We start from the raw sequence: 27,960 nt of genomic DNA, 5'->3' as shown, positions 1-27,960 counted from the left end.
AAATGCTTATATAAATCTGGGTATAGGGGTTTTAGACTACTCTCATCTGGCTTGATGATTGGTAAACTAATTTTATTAATAACAGAATAACATCAAATGAGTTTCTTACAAAGAGTACTTCTGAACTCTCAAGGATTACGGGTAAGTATTAAATCGATAACTGAATTAAGTAACTACCTTTTAGACAAAGTAAAATTTAAATATGCTCTAACAAACAAAATGAATCAAGATCAACTTGAAGTAATTATTTTTTTTTTTATGAAAAATAAAATATTGAAACTTACATAATATTTATTTTAAACTTATTATCAGCAATTTTTTGTTATGGTTTGTCAGGCTACTGGTCCAAATGAACACACAACAGCACCTACGTGTTTATAAGTATACAAACTTCTGTCAATTATTCAGTATTAAAACCGCCCAAAACAGGAAACTGTCAAATTCTGGATTCAACAACACCTAAAATAACATTGACCGATTTAAAAGAATTATTTAAAAGCAATCAATCAGAAAGGCAACAAAAAATAGAAAAATTAAAAGAAAAAATAGATAATATTATTGATGAAGATGATGAATGTGATCCGTTAGATACTGCAGTTGTTTCTATTATGCCAGATCATAACTATTGTGAAATTCAAAAAGCTACAGCCAAAGAGTGTGTTATATATTATATTATATGTGGTTTTATGGGCTGTCAAATAGTTCTTAAAAAAACTACATGTTTGAATTGTGTTTTTGCTTTAAAAGGTATGTTTACATCAGGATTAAATATATATCTTTAATCGTGGTTTACTATAAGATTTATGATAAAATTAGAAATATTTTCTATTTCTTGTTATGTTGTGTCTAGAGCACCGGGTGCTAGAGCATATATTAGAGTACTGGGCGGCATATTACCATTAGCACACGAAATAAAACCCATACAAAAATACTGCTTTCTCATTGGTTCCATATTTGGCGCTATAAAATATTTATATTATAATTATTAATAGTTTGATACAATTTATTTGATAATTGATTATAATAAGGTAAAAATCTAAAATATGAAATCAAATTATTATTATAATAATATTATATCCTACAATGTCTTACAATTAACTTTCATACTTTCATAGATACCTACTTAATACTTAAAACACTACTTACTTAATAGATTTTACCTTTTTCAATTATTGAATACAATGTATTTTATAAAACAATACATTAAATTTAATTATATTATATAAATACAATAATACCACGTGTCACCATGCCACTATCACTATATTCAGATTAAATAGATTTTTATACAAAATTAAAATAAAAGACCTACAACTTACAAGTATAGTATTAAAAAATGAATTGTGAGTTACATACCTAATAATTAAATCTATAATACTTATTTAGATGGAAGATCATTATTATAACTTTTTATATTGAAATAAATTATAATTGTAAAAATGATTTACCAATTGTATGATTTATCTTTTTATTGTCATCTTAGAAAACAATATGTGTGCCATCATAGCTCTTACCACAAGGTTGATAGAAACAGCAATAAAATAGGTAGATCAAAAAACACGTACTGTAAAGCCACAATTAAAATTGTCATCAAAGTTGATACTGTTTCTACGAGGAAAACAGATCCATTTGTCAAAGTAAGAAAAAATCTTTTTAGTCTAACCTATAAATTAAATTTTAAACAGTTAGGTAATTGTATATTTATTTTTTACCAATTATAATTTATCATTAGGATTTTTATTAATTTATAACTCCATGTAATAAAATGTATTTATGTATTATAATTCTTGCTACCAATAATTAATTTATAGTAGCTATCAAATATGCGTTTTTAAATACTTATTTAGATGTTAGATCATTATTTTTATTATTTTAAGTATGAAATAAATAATTGAGAAAAATAAGAATATTATCTTATGAACCTCATTGGTTATTTTTACATTTTAATTTAAAATGAGTTCTAAGAATTTTGAAATTGTAATGCTCATAACTTGCATTAATATAAAAATGTGATATCCATGAATGCAGGTGTACATGGATGATATAATAGTTTATGGGAAAAATGAGGAAGAACACAAGTCTAGATTAATGAATGTTCTACATAGATTGGTAAAAATAATGTCAAATTAAATAAAAACAAGTGTGAATGTGCAGTCAGTAAATAAATTTTTATTGGTAATGAATTTTCAAGTACTGGAGTTAGGCCTGACCCTGGTAAGGTGAAAGCAATTAAAGAAATGGCGCAACCTAAATGTAAGAAAGATATCGAAAGATTTTTAGGAATATATAATTATATATCAACATTTATACTTCTTGCATCAGATAAAACAAAACCACTAAGAAATTGTCTAAAACAAAATTCAAGTTTTCAGTGGAGCGCAAATGAGGAAAATATTTGGAATAGATTAAAAAAAGGTTTATGTAAGGTTCCAGTTCTACAATATTACAATTCAAATAGAGAAATAATGTTATCGGTTGATGCTTCACAGTTTTGAGTAAGTGCGCTTCTACTTCAGAATAACTTACCAGTTGCTTATGCATCTAAAGCATTACAGAGGTACAGTCAAGATGGGCTCAAATTGAGAAAGAGACATATGCAATAGTTTGGTGTTGTGAGCGGTTCCATCAATTTATTTATGGTAGGAAAATAATTATAGAAAGCGATCATAAACCGTTAAGAGTATATATTCAAGAAGCCATTAATAGATACACCTCTGAGATTGCAGAGAATGAAAATTAGACTTCAAATGTATGAATTTAGTATAAAATTTAAAAAAGGTGCTTTAATGTACATAGCAGACACACTTTTAAGAGCATTTATGAAGGAGTTGGAGGAAGAAAATGATATTTTAGAAGTAGCAGAAATTGAAGTTCAAAGCACTTTAGAACATTTTTCCATGTCATCCACAAAATTGGTTGAATATGTCAAAGAGACTGAAAAGGATAAAGACTTAGGGGTCGCTAAGGAATGGGTGGTAACAGGTTGGCCATGCTATAATAAAATACCAGACAATTTAAAAGTTTATTGGAATGTGCGAAACTCATTGGTAATTAGCAATGTGCTATTGTTAAAAGACAATAAAATAGTGGTACCATCATCCTTGCAAAAAGAGGTTTTAAATAAAATACACTAAAATCACCTAGGGATGCAAAAGTGCAAATTGAGAGCTAGAGGAGCAGTTTATGTGCCAAACATAAATAAAGATATTGAGTTAAAGGTGAAAGATTGTAATCTGAGTGCAAAATATCAATGCTCAAAAAGTAAAGAGTTTATGAGATCAAGTTAAACTCCAGATAATAGTTGGCAGATTGTAGGTATAGATATATTTCATATAAATAATAAGAATTTTTTATTAGTAATAGATTATTTTTCAAAATATGTGGAGATAGCATTGTTAAAGAAAATTGATTCAAATCATGTGATATCAGAATTGGTCCCTATATTGGCCAGGTTTGGGATTCCAAGTATTTTAAAATTGGATGGTGGTAGACAATTTACATCAGAACAGTTTAAACAGTTTGCCAAGGATTTTGACATGGAATTGGTAAATTCCTCTCCAGTATATACGCAATCTAATGGAATGGTTGAAAGAGTCATACAAACAGTAAAAAAATGTTAAATAAAGCTTTAGAAGATGGTCTTGATTGGTATAAATGTATAATGGAGTACAGAAACATTCCAATTAGTGAACTTATTCCGGCTCCAGCTGAGATGTTATTTAAAAGAAAGGTGAAATCATTAATTCTCAGTATGGACAAATCTAAGGTCAAGGGTAATACTCAAATAAAAAAAGAATTAGTTAAGAGATCAAAGAAACAAAAAAAGTGTATGACAGAACAGCAAGGAAAGGTGAACATTTTGAGGTAGGTGATACAGTGTGGATACACATAAGAAATGACAAAAAATTCTGGAGTAAAGGGTTAATTGTAGAGAAAGGAACAAATTATAGAAATTTCAAAGTAAAGGTCATTAATGGGGAAACGCTATTAAGAAATAGAAGGTTTTTGAAACATAGGATAATATTAAATGATGCAGAAAATAAAAAGAATAAAAATAGAATAAAAAAGACACCTGGTTATCTTAAGGATTATAAATGACATGATAGATACTCTTATTAGTATTAACTATTAAGGGGGCTGCAGCACTATAATTTTTAAGGAGTTGTGTATAGGCAATTATCTACATTACTAGTCTAGTGGTGTGTATGTGTGTGCAAAGTAAATTAATGTTAGTTGCGTGAGCCGTTTCCACGAATCTTCAAACAATAGTAATGATAACGACGCCCAATATTTTAATAACTGCATAAACCGGATAATATGACTAGGAGCCACGGCCGTAATTTACATCATTACGTAATCATTTTTTTTTATTATTATTTAATATTTATTAATTATTTCACATCGGTTATGAACCAAAAAATAACCATCGTAATAAATGAATCATAAAAACATTTTTAAAAAAGGGTTTGAATAAATGTAACTTTCAATTCTCGTAAATCCTCGTATTCATTCAATATTAGACTGTCTTTTAAAACTTCAGATAAAAAGTAATCTATAAAAAAACGTTGTTAGTTGAGACTTCATATTTTTATTCCAGAAATCATCGTCTTTTCAATTTTTCCATACATTAAACCTGTATACAAATAACTTATTTATTTTAAATTTCAATTAGAATCCTATTAGTTCAAAACAAAATAATATTACCTTTAGGTGTCCAGATACAAAAATAACAAAACATTTTGCGTGTTATGTGTAGTTGACCCTGGACTTGGTAAAAGTAATTATCATTTCGTTTCAGATGTAGTTGACCGTTTTCAATAGTACAAGTTTTTATTTTTTTCATTAAAATTCCTTCTTCTAGAGTAAAACTCTTAGCAGACGCTGGACATTTAATTTCGACAAGACTATCTTGTCTATTAATCCATCGGGAGACGCCGCTAAAAATTGTAAATTTGCATCTACAAATAAACCTGCATTTTCAATTATTTTCTCCAACTCTTCTTTAGCCATATCTTGATGTCCAATTCCATATCGTATAGCAGCATTGCCACTAAAAGTCCCATACAACATTTCTTTTATAACTTTTTCGCGAGACGTGGTTTGGTGTATTTTACATAATTTACCAAACACTGAAGCAGTGAGTCTAAAAAATAAAAATGTATACATTTTAAAACATTTAAATCTCATATTATAAACTTATTATTTTGTTAATAAACTATGAAATATCTACCTTTTTTTTCGCTCCAAATGCCATTCGTCACATTGATGTTGTCTTTTAGTTTTCATTTCTAAGTCTATGATTTGTTTTTCAGTTAATTTTAAATTTTCCATAAACTTATTTTTTAACTGTTGAATCTCAACAGCAGTAAGTTCAGAAAATGGATCATGAGATACATTTCCATAGTTTTCATCTGGTCCTCCTATTGTTATACTCTTTTTCTATTTTTTGGTCCACTAAAAAGACATTGCCATCGTCTTCGAGTTTCAGCTGTAACTATATGCCTTTTAATATACATTTTTGTAAATCTCCCTGGGCTTTTATTTGTTACATGTTTGTTAAACAGAGAAAGACGGTTTGGTCCTGAATTATATGCAGTGACTGCTGCGTTACACCTTAGCTGATAAGACTCTTTCAATGAAAAATTTACGAGTTTCCCTCCGACAAATTTGGTTAAAATTGAATTATAAAATTCAGTTGAATTGTTATTATATAACCATACATTAAACTTTCGGTGTGATAAGTTAGAAGATTTCGGGCTCTACAAATATCATACCAAACACCAAATATTTTTAAATCGGGTACGATGTTTTCTTCTCCTAAAACATTTATAATACAAGCGTCAAGAAAAAATAATGATTATATTACCAATTTATATGCATCACAATATATTCGAAATACTGCAGTGATTATTTTTTAACTATTTATAGGCCATAAGAAAATTTCGAGTTTTATTAGTTTTTTAAAAAAAATATTTTTGCTTGGTCAAAAAACTTGAAAATGTAATAAACCGTCCTAGTAAGTTGTTGTTAGTGAACATTAAAATAAAGCTGACCATAAATCCACAATAATTTTTTATGAGCGCCCAAAGTTAAAATTTTGATAAAATATATTAAAAAATTCTCCTTAAATTTTCCTACATTTAACAAATAATACAAATAAGTTTACTGGAAGGTCTAGTTAATTTTTACGAGCGTTTGAAGTTAGATATTGTATAATCACCCGTAAATTAACAAATTCTCATACAACGATTTTCTTATTTTGTCGTTATTCAAAAACTATTAACTTGAAATTAATATATTATGAGTTATTTATAGACAATTTAAATTAAAATTTTTTTAGTTTTTTATTCTATAAATCATAAATGTCATACAAACATAAACATACAGTACACAAATAAAAGTTACAAACCTTTCTTTTGACCTTCACAAAAATACGATTGGTATTTAGTGTGGTCTCCGAATACATGATTAGGACGATTAGGTCCGTTTGTTATATCTGCTTTGAGTAAAGCCAATGTTGCTTCATATGTGCGATCTGTTTGTTCAAGTCTTCTATATTTTATCACTTCAGTGACATCATACCGCAGCCTAAGTAAACGATCATGAACTACTTTCCGATAACAACCAGGTACGACGTCTCCTTTATCATTTTTTTCTTTTCCCACTTCTATCTCTAAGCCGATTTATGTAGTTACGTAGTAAATGATTAGTACATTCTACTTTTTTTATAACAACATTTGTACCATATGGCTTTTCCAATCTTAAACGCTTCATAATACTACTGTCGCCATCTCCTTTTTTATAATACATTCAATGATATAATGTATGAATGAAAATATTTATACAAAAAAAAAAAAAAAATTAAGTCACTAACCTATTAACTGAGAATATTATATAACATTATGCATATGCAGACTTTGCTTGAAACCTAACAATAATATCGGCTTCCATCGCGGTTGAGGCCGAATTCCAATTTTTGAAACATACATGATACTGTGCTACTTTTAAAATTGTGAATTTGACTTTATATAATCCATGATTATTATGAACAGGTCTCGGGACTTAAAGCATTTGCTTATTTTTATGGATTGACTTCAAATGTAGCAGAGTGCTATGGAAGTGTATGTCATGTTGCAACACGTTCAATTATGAAATTTGTAAGTGTTTTTTTTTTACATTTTTCAACGATTTTTTAAAAAGATGCTTATTTCCAGTTTTTTTGATTATTTTTGCTTTTTTGATCAGTTTTTCTATTTTTTATAGTTTTTCAGAAGATCCTTCAAAAAATCTATAAACAATAAGTCAAAATGTCTCGAAGGTGAAGTTTATTTTTTTATAATACTTATAAAGATTATTTTTTTTATTTTGATTTTTAGTTAGAAACTTTTCCTAATCATTTTGTTTCAAAATTGTTTGTAATACTTAATTATATTATTTTTAGCACTGTTATAAATTATGTTTTTTGATTAAATATTTATGCTCAAATTTAAGTTTTTTAAATGTTTATTTGAGCGCTTATAATGATGTTTTTAAGCGCTTTTTTTTAGTAATTTTAAGTGCTACAAGTCCCAAGCCCTGATTATGAACAATTTTGAAATTTTGCCCCCCCCCCTAACTAAAATTCCTAGCTACGCCACTGTGTGTACCCAAACGTTCTCTAATTTACCAGATAAAAGCGGAAATACCTTTTATTTTATGTGCCCAAACGTTGTGTCTATTTGTACCCAAACGTGTTGGCTTTTGGGTCAATGTGACTAAACGTTCAGCCCCCACTTGTCAAAGGCACACAAAGAGTTTCATGCTGGCTTTACACCGAAATGATGGAGGCTGGTAAGGCTGGAAAAGTGGGTTGGAAAGGTGTATTCCTAGCCAACCAGCTACCGCCGCGGAAAATACACGTATCGTGCCTAAAACAAGCGATATGCCGAGTAGAACAATAACCCGGATAGGTACCACATTACACAATAATACATACACAACGTAAACACACGGAAAGTAATAACCAAGGTTACACGGTAACAATTTTCAGTACCCTACACTCCCGCCATGTACAACCAAGACACCCCAAACATCAACGATCCTATCCAGCAGGTGGTAGTGCTGCTGGGGCGTATCAGGCGCATCCTGCAGTCAACGAGAGCGGACCCGGGTAGGACGGCAGCTAGAACTAAGAGAACACTGACGCGGTCCCGCATAACAGTCGTTTGAACTCAAACGGCCTTTTACGCGGAAGCCGCGCTATCGTTCTACGTAACCACCAATCCGCGACGCACGAAGCCAGTGCGCGATGCCCGTGGCTGGAACCGTCGATCTGCCGATATCACGAACTGGTCTGAAAAAGACCAGTTCATCGCCTTCAGCGATACCTGTCTGATACCCGCTTTTCTTCGCCCGTAACGCGACCGAACAAGTGTATCGACATCACCAGCATAGTGTACTATATTTGCACAGTAGTCGTATAATATAACCATATTAATATGTAAAACTCAAATTTCACAATAAACAAAACGTCATCTTTTTATTTTCGTGTAAATACATAGTGCCGTTTAGTGCATCACCACCAACACCCGTGACAACCATCCCCGACACCGCACCGAACCGGTACGTATAAAATTGGCTCCCCGTAAAGGAATCACCGGTAAGTGAAACATTTAAATTCAGTTTACCCCATACTACCACCCTGAACCCTCACACCCACTGCGTGCAGTTGTGGCAAAATCCCCGCTAACGCAGCAAAACGTGGTTTGTTGCTCGTAACCGTGACGCAACACGTTACGCACCGACATCATCGCGCGCGTCGCTTCAGGTACACACGTAATAGGTAGGAACTAGGAACGCTAGAGCGCGATAAGGTTTCATAGCCGCCGCCCAGTACCATCGCCCGAACCACGACGCAACGCAAATACCCGTGACCTACATATCACATAAATAGATCGCCGCCGCCCAATTCGCGATAACCGATCTATGCTGAAAAGTGATAACCGGACACACACAACAGTAATAACAATAATAATAACACGCTGACCTAAATTCGTACGTAAACAAACATTAACAATCGGTAAACGGAAATATCAATAAAACGCGAACCCCGTTTTATTTAAAACATTTCTAACGAGTAACGACTCCCACCCCATAACGATCACACCGGAAACACAACCGGACAAGTATGTCGGGGAAACTGTTGAACGAGTTGACCGTTATGGAATTGCGGTACGAATGTAGACAACGTGGGCTAACCGGACGGGGGCGCAAAAGACGTGCTCGAAATCCGATTAGCACAGTATTTCGCGGATTTGGACATATAGGCAAACGCCGTGTGGTTTCAGCCAATGGATATCCCTAGGCCAACTGGAAATGACGCTGGCACAAACCAGGCGTATACCACCGGGCAAACCGAGTCATTAATGGATGAACCTGCGACAACACCTCACCCGCGAAATACACCCAACCTACCACACACACAACCATCAAAACGCCACGGATTTGACGCGGACCATGCGCGACAGTACACAGGGGGTGCGGCAAGCGGCGGTTCAGAGTTCGCCGAATCAATGCAGCTTGGAATCACGCCTGTCCATGCTCGAGGACTGCATGGTCCGTTTTTGTGACGATCAGCGTCGCATAACGGAAATAATGCAGTGCCTCTAGATGGGCATGTCGCGCCAGACTCCGGAGCAGCATACAGATATGCCACCGCCGACCCACCCACAGCGCGTGGGACGCCGGAATCGTCACAAAGTTATAATAACACAAGCCAATACATACACACGAACGCGTCGAATACCTCGGAATATAGAGCTAGTTTTTCCGCGGCGCGCACAGACCGCAAACCGACCGATCGGTACAGTTCGAAATGTATCAACTGCGTACCACACATCCACCCCCCCCCCCCCTTCAATCACCAACGCGTCGCAAGAACCGATTTTAATACTGTATACTAACCTAACCTAACCAGAATTCTACGGAACAACGCCCGAAGACTCGGTACGGATCATACATAATTCTGAATCGATCTTATACCAAACACGCATTAATCGGTCGGGCTGGACAAAAACAATGTGATTAGAATGTCAATCAGAAAAAAGAAACCTAGGTAAAAATACTTGATCTATAATTCAGTTATTTATAGGTAATGATATATTTTTTTTAATTTTGTATTTTCTGTTCTATACAGTTATAGTATTATGTTATTAGTATGATTATTGTTCACACACAAAGTCGCGAAGATAACGCACACCACTGCCCTTCCGCCCACCTTGTATTTATTATAATTGTTATAATCGTTATTATTATTATTCTTATTGTTATTATTATTATCTACCGTGAGCATGATCATCAATATCATTCCTTTTTTATTATATAATTATTATGCGTTTATCAACGATTGCACTTTTGCGGTTTCGGGTTTCTGTCACAGAACACGGCACCGATAACTCGCCGATCTGTCACAGAACACGAGACCGGCTGAAATAATCGCTGATAACCAGCATATAAAAGGCCGCACGACCGACGACCAAGCACCAGTCTTTTACCTGGTTTGTAGCAAGACCCACCCGGGAAGACTTGCGCACTTCAGGAAGAAACATCCCAACCAAAACCTATCGAACGGTATCTATATCGGTCAATAGTGTAATAGTCGGTGTATTCCGGCATTGCACTGATCCATATACTGCCGCAGTTCATGGGGCAATAGTCGGAGTATTCCGGCATTGCACCGACTGCCATTACCGTTCGATAGGTTGCAGCACCCCGTCGTGCGCCCTTTTCATTGTACCCAGTGTTACTTTTATTTTTATTTATTAATAATAAATCATTCGTCAGTATGACATAAAAACTCGTTTCTTTTAGTAAACTCACATCCATTAGGCTACATTTATTATTATGATATATTTTTTTTTTTTTTGATAAGTTCAAATGTAAAGAAGGAGGACTGTAATTTGTATACTATTCAATTTATTTATCCAAGTTAAAATATTATTAGTGCCACTTTTAAATGTTACTATTGTTTTATATCTGGGGTTAATGGATATTTTTTTGATTTTTTGAACACGTGTTTATCATTACTCATATTTTGCATAATTGCAAAACAAAAATTTTGATCATGTTCCAAAATTAACTGAAATCTATATGAATCCTAATTCATTCCAAAAAACTCAGTGAAATATGCTTCTAAATATTTAAAACAGCTCATAATATTATAATTTTTATTGGTTCGATGTAGGAATGTATAAAATAGTTATATGTGTTGTAGTCGTTGTAGAGAAGTGGGTGGTAAGGACTGACACGTATGAGATATGCATATAATATACAGTCGGGTCTCGATAATCCGAAGGAGATTGGGGAAAGGGGTCGTTCGGATTACCTATGGCTTAAAAAAAAAACATCAAATTTATTGTAATTTAAATTATGAAATTTTATTTTTATCTGTAAAAACTCGTTATTTCAAAAGACAATTAATATATAAAAATATTAATATAATTATGAACCTTACTATTTAAGATATTGATTTTTTTTTTTTTTTTGTACACTGGTTTCTATTATGGATTGGTATGCCTTGTCCCGAAAACGTCTAAACAACATTAGTTCTTCGCAGCTTTCATCGTTCATACACGTGCGATTACAAACATAATCGAAAAATGTTATTACCGGAAAATATTATTTATAAATACATACATACGTACATATTACATATAGCGATAAGATAATTCTCAAGCCCGTTCGGATTACCGCGTCTTTCGGATTAGCCTGTGTTCGGATTATCGAGACCCGACTGTATATTTAAAAATGTATGATTTCAATGTCGTATCTGAGGGGACCCCCCCTGAAATTTTTAAAAGTAGAAATATGTTACTGGTGAATATACTTTATTGACTAAACATTTTCAGCATTTATATTTTAAAATAATGTTGGACCCCCCCACCCCCGAAATTTTTCAGTTACGGCCTTGTATGACTTTATTTTAGAATATTACAATCTATACAGGTGTACAATAAGTAATAATTATGGTAAAAATGAGAGACTAAGAACTAATGATGACATGGTCGGAAATCTCACATTAGAGATACATATAATGCAATTAATATAATCAGTGGCGTATTTTCAAATTTTTCTGGGGGGGAGGTCCTCAGTTTATACATAATTAATCTATGATAAAATGTAATATACGAATAATAGTTTATATACTATAAACTATGATATCTTGTAATAGTTACGTTCTTATGCAGTTTTTGGAGGAAGTTGAACAAAATATATAATTGTATAGTCTTTTGTAATATTATATTTATATATATATTGTATTGAGCACTACATAATACATATGAAGTACATATTGTTAAAAAATTAATTCCAGTCGTCTCGATTTTTTTGCCAATTCCTCTATCACTTCATCAACAGTAATTTCAACTTCCCTGTGAATGTTTAACATGGCCAATCAATTTAGTCTTTTCTAAAACAAAATAATCACAAATATTAGTTTTAAAATTAAAATGTCTTAATAATATTTTATTACCTCAGATATTGTATTGCGTAGATATGTTTTAATTCTTTTTAGTGATGAAAACGTCCGTTCGTTCGAAGCCGTAGATATTGGAAGTGTAGACAAAATTTGAAATAACTTATTAACTCCTGGATATATGTCTGCATTACACAACTTCAGTGCATCAATTGAATTTTTTGGTTTTATTTCCAATTTTTTAAGTTTATTTTGCCACAGTTGGTACTCTTCCGCGTGTTTTCTATAATTTTCTAACTCGGTCAGAGTATCTTGAGCTAAGTCCATGGCCAATTTTAAATCAATATTAATTTGTTGAAACTGTTTTGATAGTGGGAGTCCAAATCCAAATACTTTTGAAATTGTAACTACCGTAATTATAAATTCTGGTTGGAGAATTGAATTGCTTGTTCACTGTTTCACTCGTTACTCGTATCGTTGTTGAAGGTAAAATGAGACTAATAGAAAATGTGTAATATCCTATAAAAGATAAAAGCCACTAATTTATATTTTATTATACCGATCTGTTTATAGCTATTGGCTACACAACTATTGCTAATTGAATCAGTTTTTCTGTGCGATAAAGTTTATATTTCAAAAGTACGGGTACTTAAGAGGACGCCAGCGTAGTATTTGTTATCTCTCTCTAACCCACGCGCAACATAGCAAATTTTACATTCCAAAATGACTATAATCATATTAATTTCTCAAATTAGAATGAAATGTCCTATTACAGAATTTAAAGTAAATAGCATTATCTAGGGCATCTCATAAGCGTTTCATTATATATTTTTTTAAAGCGAGTTATGAGTATTTCAAAATTGTAAATTGTTTATACTTCTTAAAAAACTCATAACTAGCTTTAAAATAAAAATATAATAAAACGCCTACGAGATTCCCTAGATAATATTCTAAACTTTAAATTTTATAATAGGTCATTTCACTCTAATTTGAGAAATTAATATAGTTATAATCATTTTTGTGAATGTAAAATTTGCTATGTTCCGCGTGGGTTAGAGAGATAACAAATACTACGCTGACATTCTCTTAATACCTAATAATTTGTAATCATCGCATTTTTCAGCGCTCTAGTTTAATCACACATTTATAGGTATAATTTATCGATAAATTCCAATGATATTTTTTTATAAATTTGATGTAATAATAAATACACCCAGTAGTTTTAATTAAAATAAATTATTATAGTAATACCTATAATTACAAATCACCTAATTTAAAATTTACGATTGTCTTAAAAATGCCAATTTTGAAGATATCAAAAAACTGTAAAGATAAAAGTTGCTCAAAAAAAATAGAGCAATCCAAATACAGCGTCAAAAATTGTGGTTCCTATTTAAGAAATTTTTATTTTACTGCGCATGCGTAGATAAAAAAAGTTAAAAATTAGAATTTATCAAAAACATATGTATTTTTATGTCCTGTACCCTGTAAAAAAACCCAAATCAAATTAAAGGTCATGAGTTCGAAATATTTCCTGTTAACTTTAAAATTGAACACACGGTATATTCCATATAAATTGCTATTCATTAATAAATAATTGACTTACTTATTATTTGATGCTAACAATTTTCAAATTGGAGGTGGTTATAATAAATAATACTTTTAATTTTTACCTGTATTGATCGCAAAATATTTTAATTTAATTTTCACTTCAACTGGTAATAATTTTATGGATGTTCACACAAAGCAAAACCAAATTGGCCTAGTCAAGCAAAAGAAAAACTTAAAATCTTATTGAGAAATGTGAATTTTATATAAAAGAAATAAATGCAATTCTACCCAACTATCTACAATTTTTTTTCACTTTGGCTCTTTGATTGTCTGGTTTACATTTTTTAGAGTCATTTTTTATTAGTTTTTTAAGTAATACACGCTCTTTAATTCGTTTTTGTATTAATTCTGGGCATAAAGTCTGTACAAAACATTGAATATTTAATTTAGTAATGTAATTATCATTTTTTTATTTTTTTTTTTTATAATAGGTACCAACCTCATATAGGCGCTCATTATTAAAATTGTTTTCTTTTTTCAACTTCATTGCTTTAATCTGATTTTGATGATAAACCAATTCCTTATCAGTCATCAATTTAGTTTTTAATAGATTGGACTTATTATAATTGTCCTTCTTTTTCGAAAATAATTTGTTTTTTAATCTAAAAATAAACATTTACATAGACAGTAGACACATAGTTGTTACTTGTTTATAGTTATAGCTGTAATGCTGTATACTAGGTATTAATTTGTAACTTTTGGTTACACCTAATTATTAGCAATATTCAGCATGAATAATATAAATTATAAACTACGGTAATTACGCTAATTTTTTATTTTCAATTGACAGTATTTGTATTTGACGTTCTGCCTCTCTCATATCTTCTAAATGTATTTTTCGATCATATACATGTTGGTCCCGAATTTGTTCATTTAATTTTTTCAATTCATCGTTGTTTTCATTAGTAGTGTTTAATTTTTCTTCTAATTTATAGATTTTTTTTTGAAACTAAAATATAATATACTCCTATGAGCTAATTACCTATAGTATTATTATTTACATTAATTATTAGCAAATAGTTCTTTTCAATGAGAAAACATTGACCAGTACTAAAATGTTATTAAGTTCATTAGATAGTAATTTATAATAACTCGTAATATGTAATCATAAGAAAATGGTTTTACCCCTTCAATAGAAATTCTTAGACTGTCTAATTCAGCTTGATGTATTTTTTCAAAATGTTTATTATAAGATAATTGTGTTTCAAAATCTTTTTTGTCTTGTTCTAATGCATATTTTTCATTACGAAGTTCTGCGTATCTTTCCCCCGCAATGTGTATAATTTTATCTTTTCTCTCAGTTTCTGAAAAAAAAAATAAAACTATAATTGGCATCATTATTTCTTAATATGTTAGACAAAGTATTAATAACAAGCCAACAAGGTAATACGTGCCTTTTATCACACATTCTTTTTTAACCAATGTTTCATAGTATCTTTTTCTCATAAATCTGCATAATGTAGTTTTTGTATTATATTTTGTATTAGTATCATCGACAACCACCTGTTAAAAAACACATGGTTTTATTAGTATTTATTGTAACTAATGACTAATTCAAATAAATTATTAAATTATTAAATAATTAAATTTTAGAAATAATCTGGGAATTAATTTTTAAATATTTATAGTTTTTAGGGTTTTGATTTATATTTATAGATACCTTAAGTTTTTTAATTGTTGAACCTTTAAGACTAATGTCTATTTTATCAAAACGATTTTCTAAGTCTTGATCTTCAATCATTTTGGTTGCCATTTCTAATTTATTTTCAAGTATGTTTTTATCATAAATTAACTTATTCACGGATTCTTTATACAACCTTAGATCAGTATCATATTTGTTTTTGCAGTCTTTTACAAATCTATTGAACAAAACAATGTTATTGTAATTTATGATTTATTAAAATAAAATGTATACTTGTTGATCTTGTGTTCAAAAACAATTATTTTGTTTTTGTAGTTTCTTTCTGTTAATGAACCTGGAAAAATAAAGTAACTAACATTTTGTTCAAAAATTAAAACAATCATATATGAATATGTACACAGATTTTTTTCGATCATACAGGACTAAAATTTAAATGTTAAAAACTGAATTAAATGTCCATAAATGGCCCACGAGAGTCCGATCGTAAACCGCGCAGCGCATCGATATACTGACGCGGGCGAGGTCTGCTGGCTGAATTTTCTTCCACCATGGTGCCATTCTTACTACTTGGCAACGTGTATACAACGGCGATCATTGTCGACCAGCTCCAATCGGTATGGTTCAGTATATGGGAGGGGGGCCGATGCGCAGCGATGAACAATTTTTTACGGTCGGACTCTCGTGGGCCGAAGTTTTTTTATAGTTATAAACAATATTTTTTAATTTTTGTTGAAGTTTGCATGTAAATTTTATTAGATTATTTTGTAATTAGGTATATTTTAAATTATGTACCTACAGTATCATTATTCTATTTTTCACACATAGGACATTATATATAGCTATATTCAGTTTATAAATTAATCCATAACATTTTAATAAAATATATATTATATTAGGTTTTAAACTACAAATTCTACAAGAAACATTGAAAAAATATTCACAAAAATTTTTTGATATTTCATTTGTGAAGTCATTAAAAATTTATTTTCGGCTTACCCGCTTACTTATCTATCAAATTTAGGTATTAGATTTAATATGAAATTTACCGCATTTAATTTCCGGTTCCTTTCCCTTGTTTTTTTTATCTTCCTTTACGACTAGATCTTTACTTAACTGGAACTGTAAAGTAAAATTAGTATTAAGTACTTAAATATATAAAAATAAAAAATTCAAGGCGCCGCGTATATCGTACACTACATATGCGTTTGTATATTGTTCCGCATAAATCTGTGTTAGTGTGTTACTCCAACGGTCCAACCAAAATGGAATAATAAATATTTCATTTTATACCATTGAACGCGTAATGAAAATCTCTACATTTATCTAACTGCTTTTAAATAAAACAAAAAATCTTAGCCTTTTCACTGGACGCTGATCTCTCAAATTCCAACAATTATAATTATCAATTAAATATTAAATATTACTCGCACGACTAGACCCCTCCGGCTATCGGATGCCGGTGCCCGGTGGTCATTAGTCTACACCAGTTTTTCTCAAACTGTGGTACGCGTAACCCCTCGGAGGCATTCGAAATTTTTTAAGCGGTACAAGTCTGGCCAGTGGCCAACATGTATGTAAGTCTTTAAATTTTTTTATATATATTTTAGTTTAGTAACTAAGAAGGGTAACCAAAAATATTTATTGACAAAAAGGGGTACAGTGTTTACAAAAGTTTGAGAATTCCTGGTCTACACCGTTATAGTGTTATCGTAGTGTCAATAAATATTAATAGATACAATGACACCGAAGCCATCTACTATCAACAAAACAAAACTGAGTAAATCAAGACAATAAACATTTAGTCTATCTACATCTAAAAATAGCCCTACCAAAAATCGTATATAGAGTGTATCAAGTGACATATTTATCTATTTATTTGAAGATACCCACTTACCGTTACCTCCATGGACTATATCCAAATGAAACCACTCATTTACTGATAATCCAGAATCTAAGAACTAAATCAATTTTTATAATGGATAACAGATTTTTGCCGCTCGCTACAGAGAATGATAATAATGAAAATACACACAATTCCCATGAAAACGTAATTAAAACCACTATGATTCACAAAATACCACAAAACCACCATCTCCCACCACCGATATTGGTCCTAGGTATACTGGACTTTGTCGAATTTCGCAACAAATTATTTAAGCTGATTGGTCCCCAATATTTCTCCTTCAAATCGTCAACAAACGATTTAAAAATACAAACTACCAAACCAGACTCATATCGTGAATGAATACATTATTTAAAAGATAATAATGCTCAGTACCATACATACCAACCACAAGAGAATAAATCCTTCTGGATAATAATCTGGAACCTACATTCATCGACACCAGGGATAGGGCCACGATGTAGAGAAGATAACTTTACTTTATCGTATAAAAGTATCCCACATTTATTTTTCGTAATTAAAAGGTCAAGCTGTTAAGGATCTGGTCCTACTGCGGATCTGCAATAACTGTCTCAGGCCGTCGTCCTATGCTGCCTGTATAAATTTTTATCAGTGTCCATTCTGATTGTTATATTCTGTGTAGGTATTGAAGAAATTGGCTTTTCAATTCGCCTAGTTACTAACGTACTCAAAAAAATAACAAGACAAATTGCCAATTTTCTTTATTGATCTATAACCAACCTCAATCAGTTATGATATATTTAGTGTAACATCTTTACTCCACACCAAAGTAAAAATAGAGAAGCCACATAAACGTAGAAACCAAAATTGTCAAGACTACGGCCACTCAAAAAAATACTGTTCATACCACCCAAGATGTGTCCACTGCGGTGACAATTATTTACCCAGCAACTGCACTAAATCATATGAAACTCCAGCCGAACGCGCCCTTTGCCAATGTGACCATCCAGCGAACTACAAAGGATGCCAAGTTTACAAATAGCTCCAATGTTCCCGCAAATCAACCACGAACAATTCGTGCTTCGACAAAATACTCAAACTCAATTAACACAAGGAATGTAAGTATTAATAATAATAATTGTAAAACTAAACAACCGAAAACAACGGAAACAAACTCATCTCTTTATCCAACTTGCTCTTATACTAAGGCCACATCTGTCCACCTAACCAAAATCGTCTAATGTTTATAACGAGAACGCGACTCTCTTAAACTTTATAAACAAATTCAAAGCACTGATTATTATCTCTTGCTATCCCTTCTTACTACGGTTCTCGATCGCCTTTTCGCTTAAAATGCTAAATAACTCTTTCGCCGCTTAATCATTAGTCATTCTGCTATGGAACGCCAATGGGTTACACAATCACAAAAATAAATTAATCTTACTCTAAATGATGAAAGAATTGACTTAGCCTTAATCTTCGAAACTCAATTCACTCCCAATACAAAATTTAAAATTCCTGGCTATACCTTAATTTTTTCAAATCACCCTAATATATGTATATATAATACAAATATGAGATACTTATAAGGATAACAGAACAATTTTAATATTAATTTTTTTTTCTTCAGAAACTTAAGATGATCAGCAGAAAACCAGATATTTTAATCACACATATTTTTATATTAATACACATTTTATACCTTACGATTAATCCCAAACATATTACTACAAATTGTGTACTTAGGAATTAATAATTAATATACTTTTAAAATACAGAATTAATTTAGACCCTTATATTCGTATATGTCTCATATAATATATATAAAAAAAATTGATATGATTATCGATTAAAGTTAGTTAGCAATTTCCAAAATATCAGTTTTAATTAAGATAAAATATGTAAGTGATAATATAAAATAAAAATGTTCTTGTACGCATTTTTTCAAATAAATTACTATAAAGATTTACTTTGTATTATGATCTAAATATTTTTAAATTAAATAACACTTTTACAAAAAGACATTATGATTAAATTAAACACCAACATCGATTGCATTTACTGTTGTGTAAATACATAACTACTGTAAAGATCATGGTGACTATTTCTACAATAAATACTAACGGTTTGATAGAGGAAAAATATTTTAATATTTCACAAAATATTTTGTTTTAAGTGATTTCAGTTAATTACAAAAAATTATAAAAATAAAAAATCATATTGTGATAATAGTATATTACAGTAATTTTTTTAATTTTTACTTTTTTCAATGACATTCAATTTCATATTTTGAAGCAAAATTATTTTTCAGGAATTTTTATATTTCGAATCGAACGATGAGCTAGTTCATAGTTGTTTATTAATTATAAACTAGTATAGATGAAGAAATAACATATTTTTAAATAATTATAACTAATCAACAAAATATTGTTTAAAATCGTTAGTATATGAATTGAGAAATTAAAAACTCTAATAATTGTTGGATAATAACTTACGAAAGGACAATCAAGCATACCAATATCTTCTCGACATTTTTCTTCTTTAGCAAGGCTGTCTCTTACTTTTCCTAATAATATTGTCGTATCGTGTCCTGTATATATAAACCTTGTTTTTTGTTTCCTCAATATGTCCTAAAACACATATCATAGGTATTTTATTTTATGCAATAAAAGATCTAAAATTAAAATTTTTTTTTTTTTTAATTACAACTTGTTCTAATAATTTCTTTTTCTCTTCTCTCTCTACTAATAGCTTATCTAAATGTACATCTAGTTTATGCTTTAATGCTTCCAGTTCATGTATATCATATTCTTTCATTTTTGCTTCATTTATTAATTGATCCTAAATAAAGAAATTAACTAATTAAATTATTCATATGATCAACAATTAAAATTAAAATAAAATAATTACTATTTCTTTTTGCATTTCTTTTTTTTCAAATACTGTCCTTACATATTTAGCTTTTGCTTCTGACACCTCTATATTCTTAATTCTTATTGCTTCATCGAAACTTTTAGCCATTTTTCCAGTATCTTCGGACCTTATCTGTGAATATTCGATTGAAAAATACATATTTAATTTACATATTAAATTAAGTACACATTTCGATAATTATAGATATTTGAAAATTGGAATACTAAATTATTTAACTTACTAAAGCCTTTTCCAAATCAAGCATTAATTTTCGAATTTCTCTTTCTAATTGTTTATTTTTTATATCTTTGCATCGTTGTTCGCTTGCATGATGATGTATTTGTTTTTTATATCCTTCAATCTCTTTCTAAAATATTGTACTCATGTAATTATATTTTTTTTTTAATATTAAACTTACTTCGAGATTTTTTATATGAGTTTTTATTTTATTATCGTTAGCTACAATTTCTTTTTTATCCTCAATAGCTTTTTTTTCTGTACGCGTTAATTTCCTGATAACTTTTTCTAGATTTTTTATAACCTAAAAAAAAAAAAATATTTAATATTTACTCATCGTGGATATAATTTATACGTGAGTTGTGTTATATTATTACTATTAAACTTTTATCGTTTACTACAGTTTCTTTAGATACACTTTTTATCACTTCTTCTTTTTTTTCGGTCATGATTCTTAATTCATATGATAATTTTTTGTTAGCCATAAATAATTCGTGATTATATTTATTTAATTCAATTATCTCTCTTTGATAACCTGTCATTTTAGCTGCTTCCTGTTTAAAATAAATAATTAATATAATCATTATAAATTCATCTATATGTGCGTTTTTAAACTAAATTGCGGTTACGTTTATAATAATTTTTGCAATTAAACTTTATAAATACAAATTATAATAAAAACTTCGTTCCTGCTTTTCTTGTACTTAATTTAATTTAAACGCTGCTCAGTGTTTACCGTCTCTTTTTTTAATACTATCCAAGGTATAGTAATTTAAATGGGCTAACATTAAAGAGTGATGGGTAATCGGGTATAGGCGCCCCAGGAGTGAGAAATGGTAATGGTTGAATAATTATTAATTTATACTTTAATTCAAATATTGTATTACATACAATCTTACAAGTTACAATTTATACATTACATAAAGCGTATGAATGATTTAATGCAGTTATTTTCGAGCTTTAAATTGGGAAAAATCATTTATCAAATCATCAAAGACTAATTTGTTTGTGAAAATAAACTAATAATAAAATAATATTGTCTTTTGGTTCATTTTTTTTTTGAAAATAAAAATAAAATAACATAACAAATTTGCCGCCCCCTAAAAGTTGTTGCCTTAAGCTCGAGCGTTACGAGCCTAGTGGTTAACCGCCACCGTGATGAAATTATTTTAACTAAATTTAACAACACTAAATGTTTTACTATATCTATTCGCAGATGAAACGCCTGATATTTCCTCTATTGAACAATTCGCATTGTGTGTAAGATATATTGAGTCAATTGAATTTAAATAATATTAAAATAGTTGAACAATTTCTAAAAATTGTACCAGTAGAATCAACTTCGGCCACTTCGGGTCAGAACTTAGTAGGTGTACTTTTAACAAGAATGAATTTTTTGCGGTATTAAAATAAATTATTTACGTGGACAAGACTATGATGGGTCTGCAGCGATTAGTGGTAAATTTAGGTAAAGGTGACCAAGCGCATATCATAGAAAAATATCCAACTGCCTACTCTATGTACATTGTGTTTTATTCATCTTAAATTTGGCTTTATCTAATGCTATTGATGTAGCATCATGCATTCATATTTTGAATAGAATAAAGTGATTCCGAAATTATCTCTAAGTATTTTACAATATTTTCATCTTTACTTTTTTTTTGTAATACAAGTAAGAATATTCAGTTTAACAATTCGACTGTGAATTCTTCCTCATTAACTTTAGTTCAAACTTAGCCACCCTGTAGTTAAAATTTCTACGTGCTCTGATATCCTACACTAATAATATAATAGATAATAGGTGTACTGTGACATAGACATAAGTATTAAAATAATAATCTCTGATACATCATAGTAATATTACGTACAATAGGAGTGCTACGACGTAGAAATATACATTTAAATATAAAATGGAAGGAAGATATCCATTGTACCGAGTCTGACGCTAGTAGTAATACAAGTATACAACAATAATTAAACTAAAATCATTGATTACTAAAGGGGTAATCATAACGCCACGGATGACGCTGGTAGTCATAAAAATAATAAACAATAATAACTAAGGACTAAGGAGTCACACCATTTAAACTGGTGAGGCAACCAGAATTACCAACATACATTAGTACATTGTAGGCCTATAATCGGTAACGACGATAGGAGAGCATTTCTGGGGAATGCTAGCGGTACCATAGTGGTTGACAAACCCGCGCGTGTAGGCTGAGCGTCATCCGGACGTCATATTGTGATAAGATCATCGCACATGCGGCCCTGAATCCTGAAATGCGTAATAGCGTGAGAATGTAATGACTCATATGATAGGCCAGAAGAGACATGCAAAGTAGGACGGAGGAAACCTATTACTATATAAGGGAGCCCTGGAAAGGACTCCAGCAGACGTGATATTACCGTAATTAGCGCAAGTTAGCCAGTCTATATCAGAATCATTCAACCATGCCATTTGGACTTAGTCTAATTTTCAATACAAAAAAACACTGAAATATTTTTGTCATTATATTTTACCGACATGACTACATCTCAACTAATCAACGCTTAGTTGATTGGCCCACTACAACATTAATACATTATATGTAAGAAATATTATAGAAGTACCTACAAAACAATATTTTTTAGAGTATACATATAAAGATACTATCGGAATTAAAAATAATACTTACTTTGGTAAATTTAATTAATCTATTATTTTCTTTTTCGATGATAATTCTTTCTTTTTTTAACACTCGAACTTCATCTTCGAGTTCCTTACATTTATATTTAAATTCGTCAAGTTCTATTTTATTTTTCTCCAATTCTTCCTCCAGTAGCCTAGGCTCATAATATACATCAGGTGATCTGTAATATTAAAATGTAAAATTAATGTTATTCCAAAAAAAAAAAAACATAATACCGCTCCATGCAAACATTTTTAAGTAAATAACAAGCAGTGTATAATAAGTATACGTAGATTAAAGTTTTGAATGTCTGGACACAATATAGTACTTACAATTATGTACATACATATTATACTGTATTTATATATAAATATAATTTTATTGAGAAAAAGAACTTACGGCTCAATCCAATCAGGAAAAGGCATAGAGAATATTTCTTCATTATTCATCATATTTGATTATTAATCAACTTTAGGTAAGCAGTAAGTTCGATTATATAACAATTCGACGGAACAGTTCGAAATAACAAATCGATATAAAAAATTATTTCGGTTAGTTATTTTCAATCATAAAACATAACCATAGATACGAGTGGTACGATATTGGGCTCTTACGCAGTTGTAATAATATTATAATAAAATAAAATATTATTAATATTAAATATTGTGTAAGTAAATTAAAAATAATAATGAAATAATAGTGTAATCACAATTTTTAATATAGTATAATAAATATTTTCTACTTGCAAATATTATTTAAAATTTAAATATACATATATTTACAGTTATTATTTAAAAAACCAAATGCGATATATGTCATACCTATCTAGTTGATAATTCTGGACATGTATTTAAATTAATAGATAAAATAATCGAAATAATACTTTAATTAGGCCAAACCAAGATATATCTAGTCACTATATATAGTCGAAATTAGTCAAGAAACAGAAAGAATTTTCTATACTTACTATGAATTTTTGCCAAATATAAAATCAATAATTGTTTATGCAATAAAAACCAATATATATCAAAAACCAAATATTTTTAAAGAGCTTAATAATCGCATTGTCTAGATCAACAACTATTTAATTTTCATCCAGATCAAAAAATAAGTATCACGATATTAACATAATTAAATCAAAGATTTCACCATAAAGCTTAACAAATGAAAAAAAATATTACCTCAATCAGAAAAAAATTTACAAAACTTATATTACTTATAAATGAATAATATGTAGCTATAATTATAATATACTTTTTTTTTTTGAAATGCCGATAAAAAAATGTTTACGAAATATGTCAAAATCGCGAAAATTTGCAAGGAATTTTTTAAGATGAAAATTCATAAAACTGTTGTGACTACAGTTAAAAAATCCAATACAAGTTTCTCCATAACATTTTCTTCAATAACTGTAAAAAAGAAATTCTAGCATCAATATAGAAAAAATTTTACGAGCGTATGAAATTTAATTTTTTACGAAATCGCATAAAACTACGATTATATTATTTAAATATAGATAATAATATAATATATTCTAGACTAACAAAGTGACAAATCATCTCTGTTAATATGTTTAGAATCATTTTTCGTAATGCCAGGTATCATTGCATTCAAATTTAACATATCCATTATAGTGACCTACTCCGCTACTCGGTTATTCACCACCTCTACTATATGGTTGTAGGACACTGTACGGTCACCCGGAAAAAATGAAAACCATGGATAGTTTGTACTATTTCAGGTAAAAAAAAAATGTTGAGAGACATGAAATGTTAGACATAATAAAATTTTTTATTACAAAACACAGGTAGTTAATAATGTTAATATACATAAATAATAATAATAATAATAATCAGGGCTAGGATTTGTATGTAATAAAAAATTGTAAAATATGCCATTTTATTTACCAAAATATGCAAAAATATGCATTTAAATTGTTATAAGATAAACAAAAAAATATAGTTACCAACAAAAAAAATATTTATTTATTGAAAGACATCAGTGATTGACTGTTTGTCTTAATATAATTGAGAAATAAAATAAAATAATTTAGAAATAAAATTTATAATTCACATTCAATAGTGGAAATATTTTTAATTTTATGTTTGAAAAATTGGAAAATTTATGTTAGACAAAAAAATCAAGTTTCATACAAACTTTAATCAGCAGGGCTAGGATTAAATACGAAATATTAATATTAAATTATAAATATTAATTACGAAATATACTATAAATAATGTGCATTTTTCGCAATAATATTAATTTTATTCAATATATGCAATAATATGCATTCTATCCAAAATATGCAAAAACTTACAAATAAAAACACCACCATTTACATACCGTACTAAACGTCCATGGACCATGATCGAATTTTACCAATTTATTATCACCGTACAAAGTGTCCGCGATATGCAACTCAAACTGTATACTGTAACTGTAATAGTACAAACTGTCCGTTTACCCTACTATACAGCAGAGCGATACCCTCTTGCACACCCTTTTTTTTAATTTTAACTTATTTTCAAATAATATGTACTTATTGTATTTATTTTGATAATGATATTATGTATAATCTTTTTGGAGATATTGATTAATTTTTTATGGCGGAATTTCACATAAGTGAATGAATTATAATATTATTATTTATTATTTAATTGTTTTATTTTGAATTACACAGTAAAATCACATATCATTGTAAAAATAATACATTTAATGCTTTACTCAGGATCTAAAAAATCTGAAAAAATGTTATGGTGTATTGTGTATACTATATACTATATAATCTTAATCATAAATATTCCAAATGTAACTATTACAGTTTAAATCATTGATTGAATATATTTAATCAATGTTTAAATTTTACATTCTTGGTGCAATAAATGGTACCAGGGCTGGATTTAGTGTGACGTGGGGTGTTACACCCCCTCCCACAACTTAATAAGATACCTCGTTCATTTTAGTCGGCAAATTCGTCATTTTGAAATAGTAATCATCAAGTCGGCAATTTTGGTTTTATTATGTTTTATCATTATATATATATATAATAAATATTCAAATATTATTTATTATAATATTTAATATAATAGATAACTAATAATAATAATAACTCAAAATATAGCAAAATAGGTAATCTAAAATATATTTATATAAATATTTGATTTGATAGTTAATATTTAATATTTATTTCGTAAACATTCGAACTTTAAATGCTTATAAACAAAAATTGTGACTAACGGTTTTTGATTTTTTTTTACTATGATAAGTACAACTTATAATAAACCTTGTATTAAATTTTAAAGATTTTTTGGATATCCAATTTTTTTTTATAGTCATTTCAAAAAAAAAAAAATTTAGAAAAGTCGAAAATTTCAATTTTCTATAAGTAGCTTAAAAAGGTTAAAATATTTTGAAAATCTAATCGTAAATAGTTAACGCTAATATAAACATTTGGTGAACATTTCAAGTATTTACAATGGTTCGTTTTTGAGTTACAGCAAAATCAAAAAATCGATTTTTTCGAAAAATGGTTATGCGTAAAAATTCCCGTTTTTCCGTTATCTTTTCAGTGTTTTTCCTGTCGCTTTTGAAAACTACTAGAATTTTTTTTTTCCTAAAGTACCAACTAGATGAATATTCCTTTTCAAAGAGGGGCTGAAATCAAAGCACTATTACTATTTACTACTCCAAAACGTGATGACAGCACACACAAAAAAAAAACCACACATCATTGTAGAATTAATACATTCATCTCTCCGTTCAGAATCTAAAAAGAATGTTACCAATACAAATGTGTTGTCAATTATATAATATAAAAAGGCGATTGGGTACCGACCGTAATTAAGGAGTTGTAGGTAGGCAATTTCTGATTTTTCTCTGTTACGCGTTGTCGTTGTGTGCGTAGTAAATGGACATTAGTGTAAGCGTTATTATCTTAGTGCCGGATCGCATATTACCATTATGCTAATTATAATATAAATATTTTATCGCGCCAAATGTGGAACCAATGAGAAAGCCGTGTTTCGTATGGGTTTTATTTCGTGTGCATAATGGTAATATGCCGCCCGGTATTCTATAACATATCCAGGCGTCCGGTACTCTAATATATGCCCGGTGCTCTATTATTTATTAATTCTATTAATTTACCTTTTTCTCAATACTGTTTTACTATTTAAGGATCTGATACAATGCCAGGAGCAGCTTTAACAAACTTGAAATCAAAAGGATTCTTGATACACCCAAATTATACAGTTTTTATATTAGTTTCAGCAATTTAAGAAGGTTTTGTGCAATACTGACAATACTATGATGTTCCAGAGGTGTTTGATAAGACTGTAATTTTTTTATTACCATTATTAAAATTGCCTTGTGTAGAACATGAAAGTGAAATGCTTACTTCTATAGTACATTTTTATATTACAATACGGATGAAACAGTACAGTAGAAATGTCAACAGAGAAACCAAAAAATTAAGTTCAAAGAGAAAAAGTTTTCAAAACTTTTAGTTCAGTAATAATGACATATTTATCATACTAATTTTATACTTTTGAAGTTTTGAATAATAAGCACCATT

At 29.6% G+C, this 27,960-nt stretch overlaps 1 protein-coding gene and 3 pseudogenes across 1 annotated transcript in view; 1 reads left to right on the top strand and 3 right to left on the bottom strand.

Annotated features, from left to right (window-relative positions):
- The first annotated feature begins 203 nt into the window (after nt 1-203).
- Nucleotides 204-27,892, top strand: LOC132922169 (uncharacterized; annotated as a pseudogene).
- On the bottom strand, nt 4,455-5,869 carry LOC132921622 (uncharacterized; annotated as a pseudogene).
- On the bottom strand, nt 6,402-6,774 carry LOC132919837 (uncharacterized; annotated as a pseudogene).
- LOC132923074 (centrosome-associated protein CEP250-like) overlaps nt 12,250-27,960 on the bottom strand; it is a 72,947-nt gene continuing 57,236 nt past the window's right edge. Inside the window, exons 2-18 of the mRNA XM_060986880.1 lie at nt 23,394-23,568; nt 21,096-21,272; nt 20,900-21,022; nt 20,723-20,848; nt 20,479-20,613; nt 20,275-20,409; nt 20,064-20,198; nt 16,751-16,823; nt 15,978-16,038; nt 15,723-15,921; nt 15,457-15,565; nt 15,188-15,366; nt 14,827-15,011; nt 14,502-14,664; nt 14,291-14,423; nt 12,509-14,213; nt 12,250-12,445 (exon numbers count right to left, since the gene is read on the bottom strand). Coding sequence (XP_060842863.1) covers nt 14,295-14,423; nt 14,502-14,664; nt 14,827-15,011; nt 15,188-15,366; nt 15,457-15,565; nt 15,723-15,921; nt 15,978-16,038; nt 16,751-16,823; nt 20,064-20,198; nt 20,275-20,409; nt 20,479-20,613; nt 20,723-20,848; nt 20,900-21,022; nt 21,096-21,260 — 1,917 coding nt within the window. The 5' untranslated portion in view covers nt 21,261-21,272; nt 23,394-23,568 and the 3' untranslated portion in view covers nt 12,250-12,445; nt 12,509-14,213; nt 14,291-14,294. The remainder of the gene's footprint in view (nt 12,446-12,508; nt 14,214-14,290; nt 14,424-14,501; nt 14,665-14,826; nt 15,012-15,187; nt 15,367-15,456; nt 15,566-15,722; nt 15,922-15,977; nt 16,039-16,750; nt 16,824-20,063; nt 20,199-20,274; nt 20,410-20,478; nt 20,614-20,722; nt 20,849-20,899; nt 21,023-21,095; nt 21,273-23,393; nt 23,569-27,960) is intronic.

The sequence above is a fragment of the Rhopalosiphum padi genome, chromosome 2 (genome assembly GCF_020882245.1).
Source record: "Rhopalosiphum padi isolate XX-2018 chromosome 2, ASM2088224v1, whole genome shotgun sequence".
Classification (NCBI taxonomy): Eukaryota; Metazoa; Arthropoda; class Insecta; order Hemiptera; family Aphididae; genus Rhopalosiphum; species Rhopalosiphum padi.
Note: the sequence above shows the minus strand (reverse complement) of the source record. Positions and strands in the feature narration are given on the sequence as shown.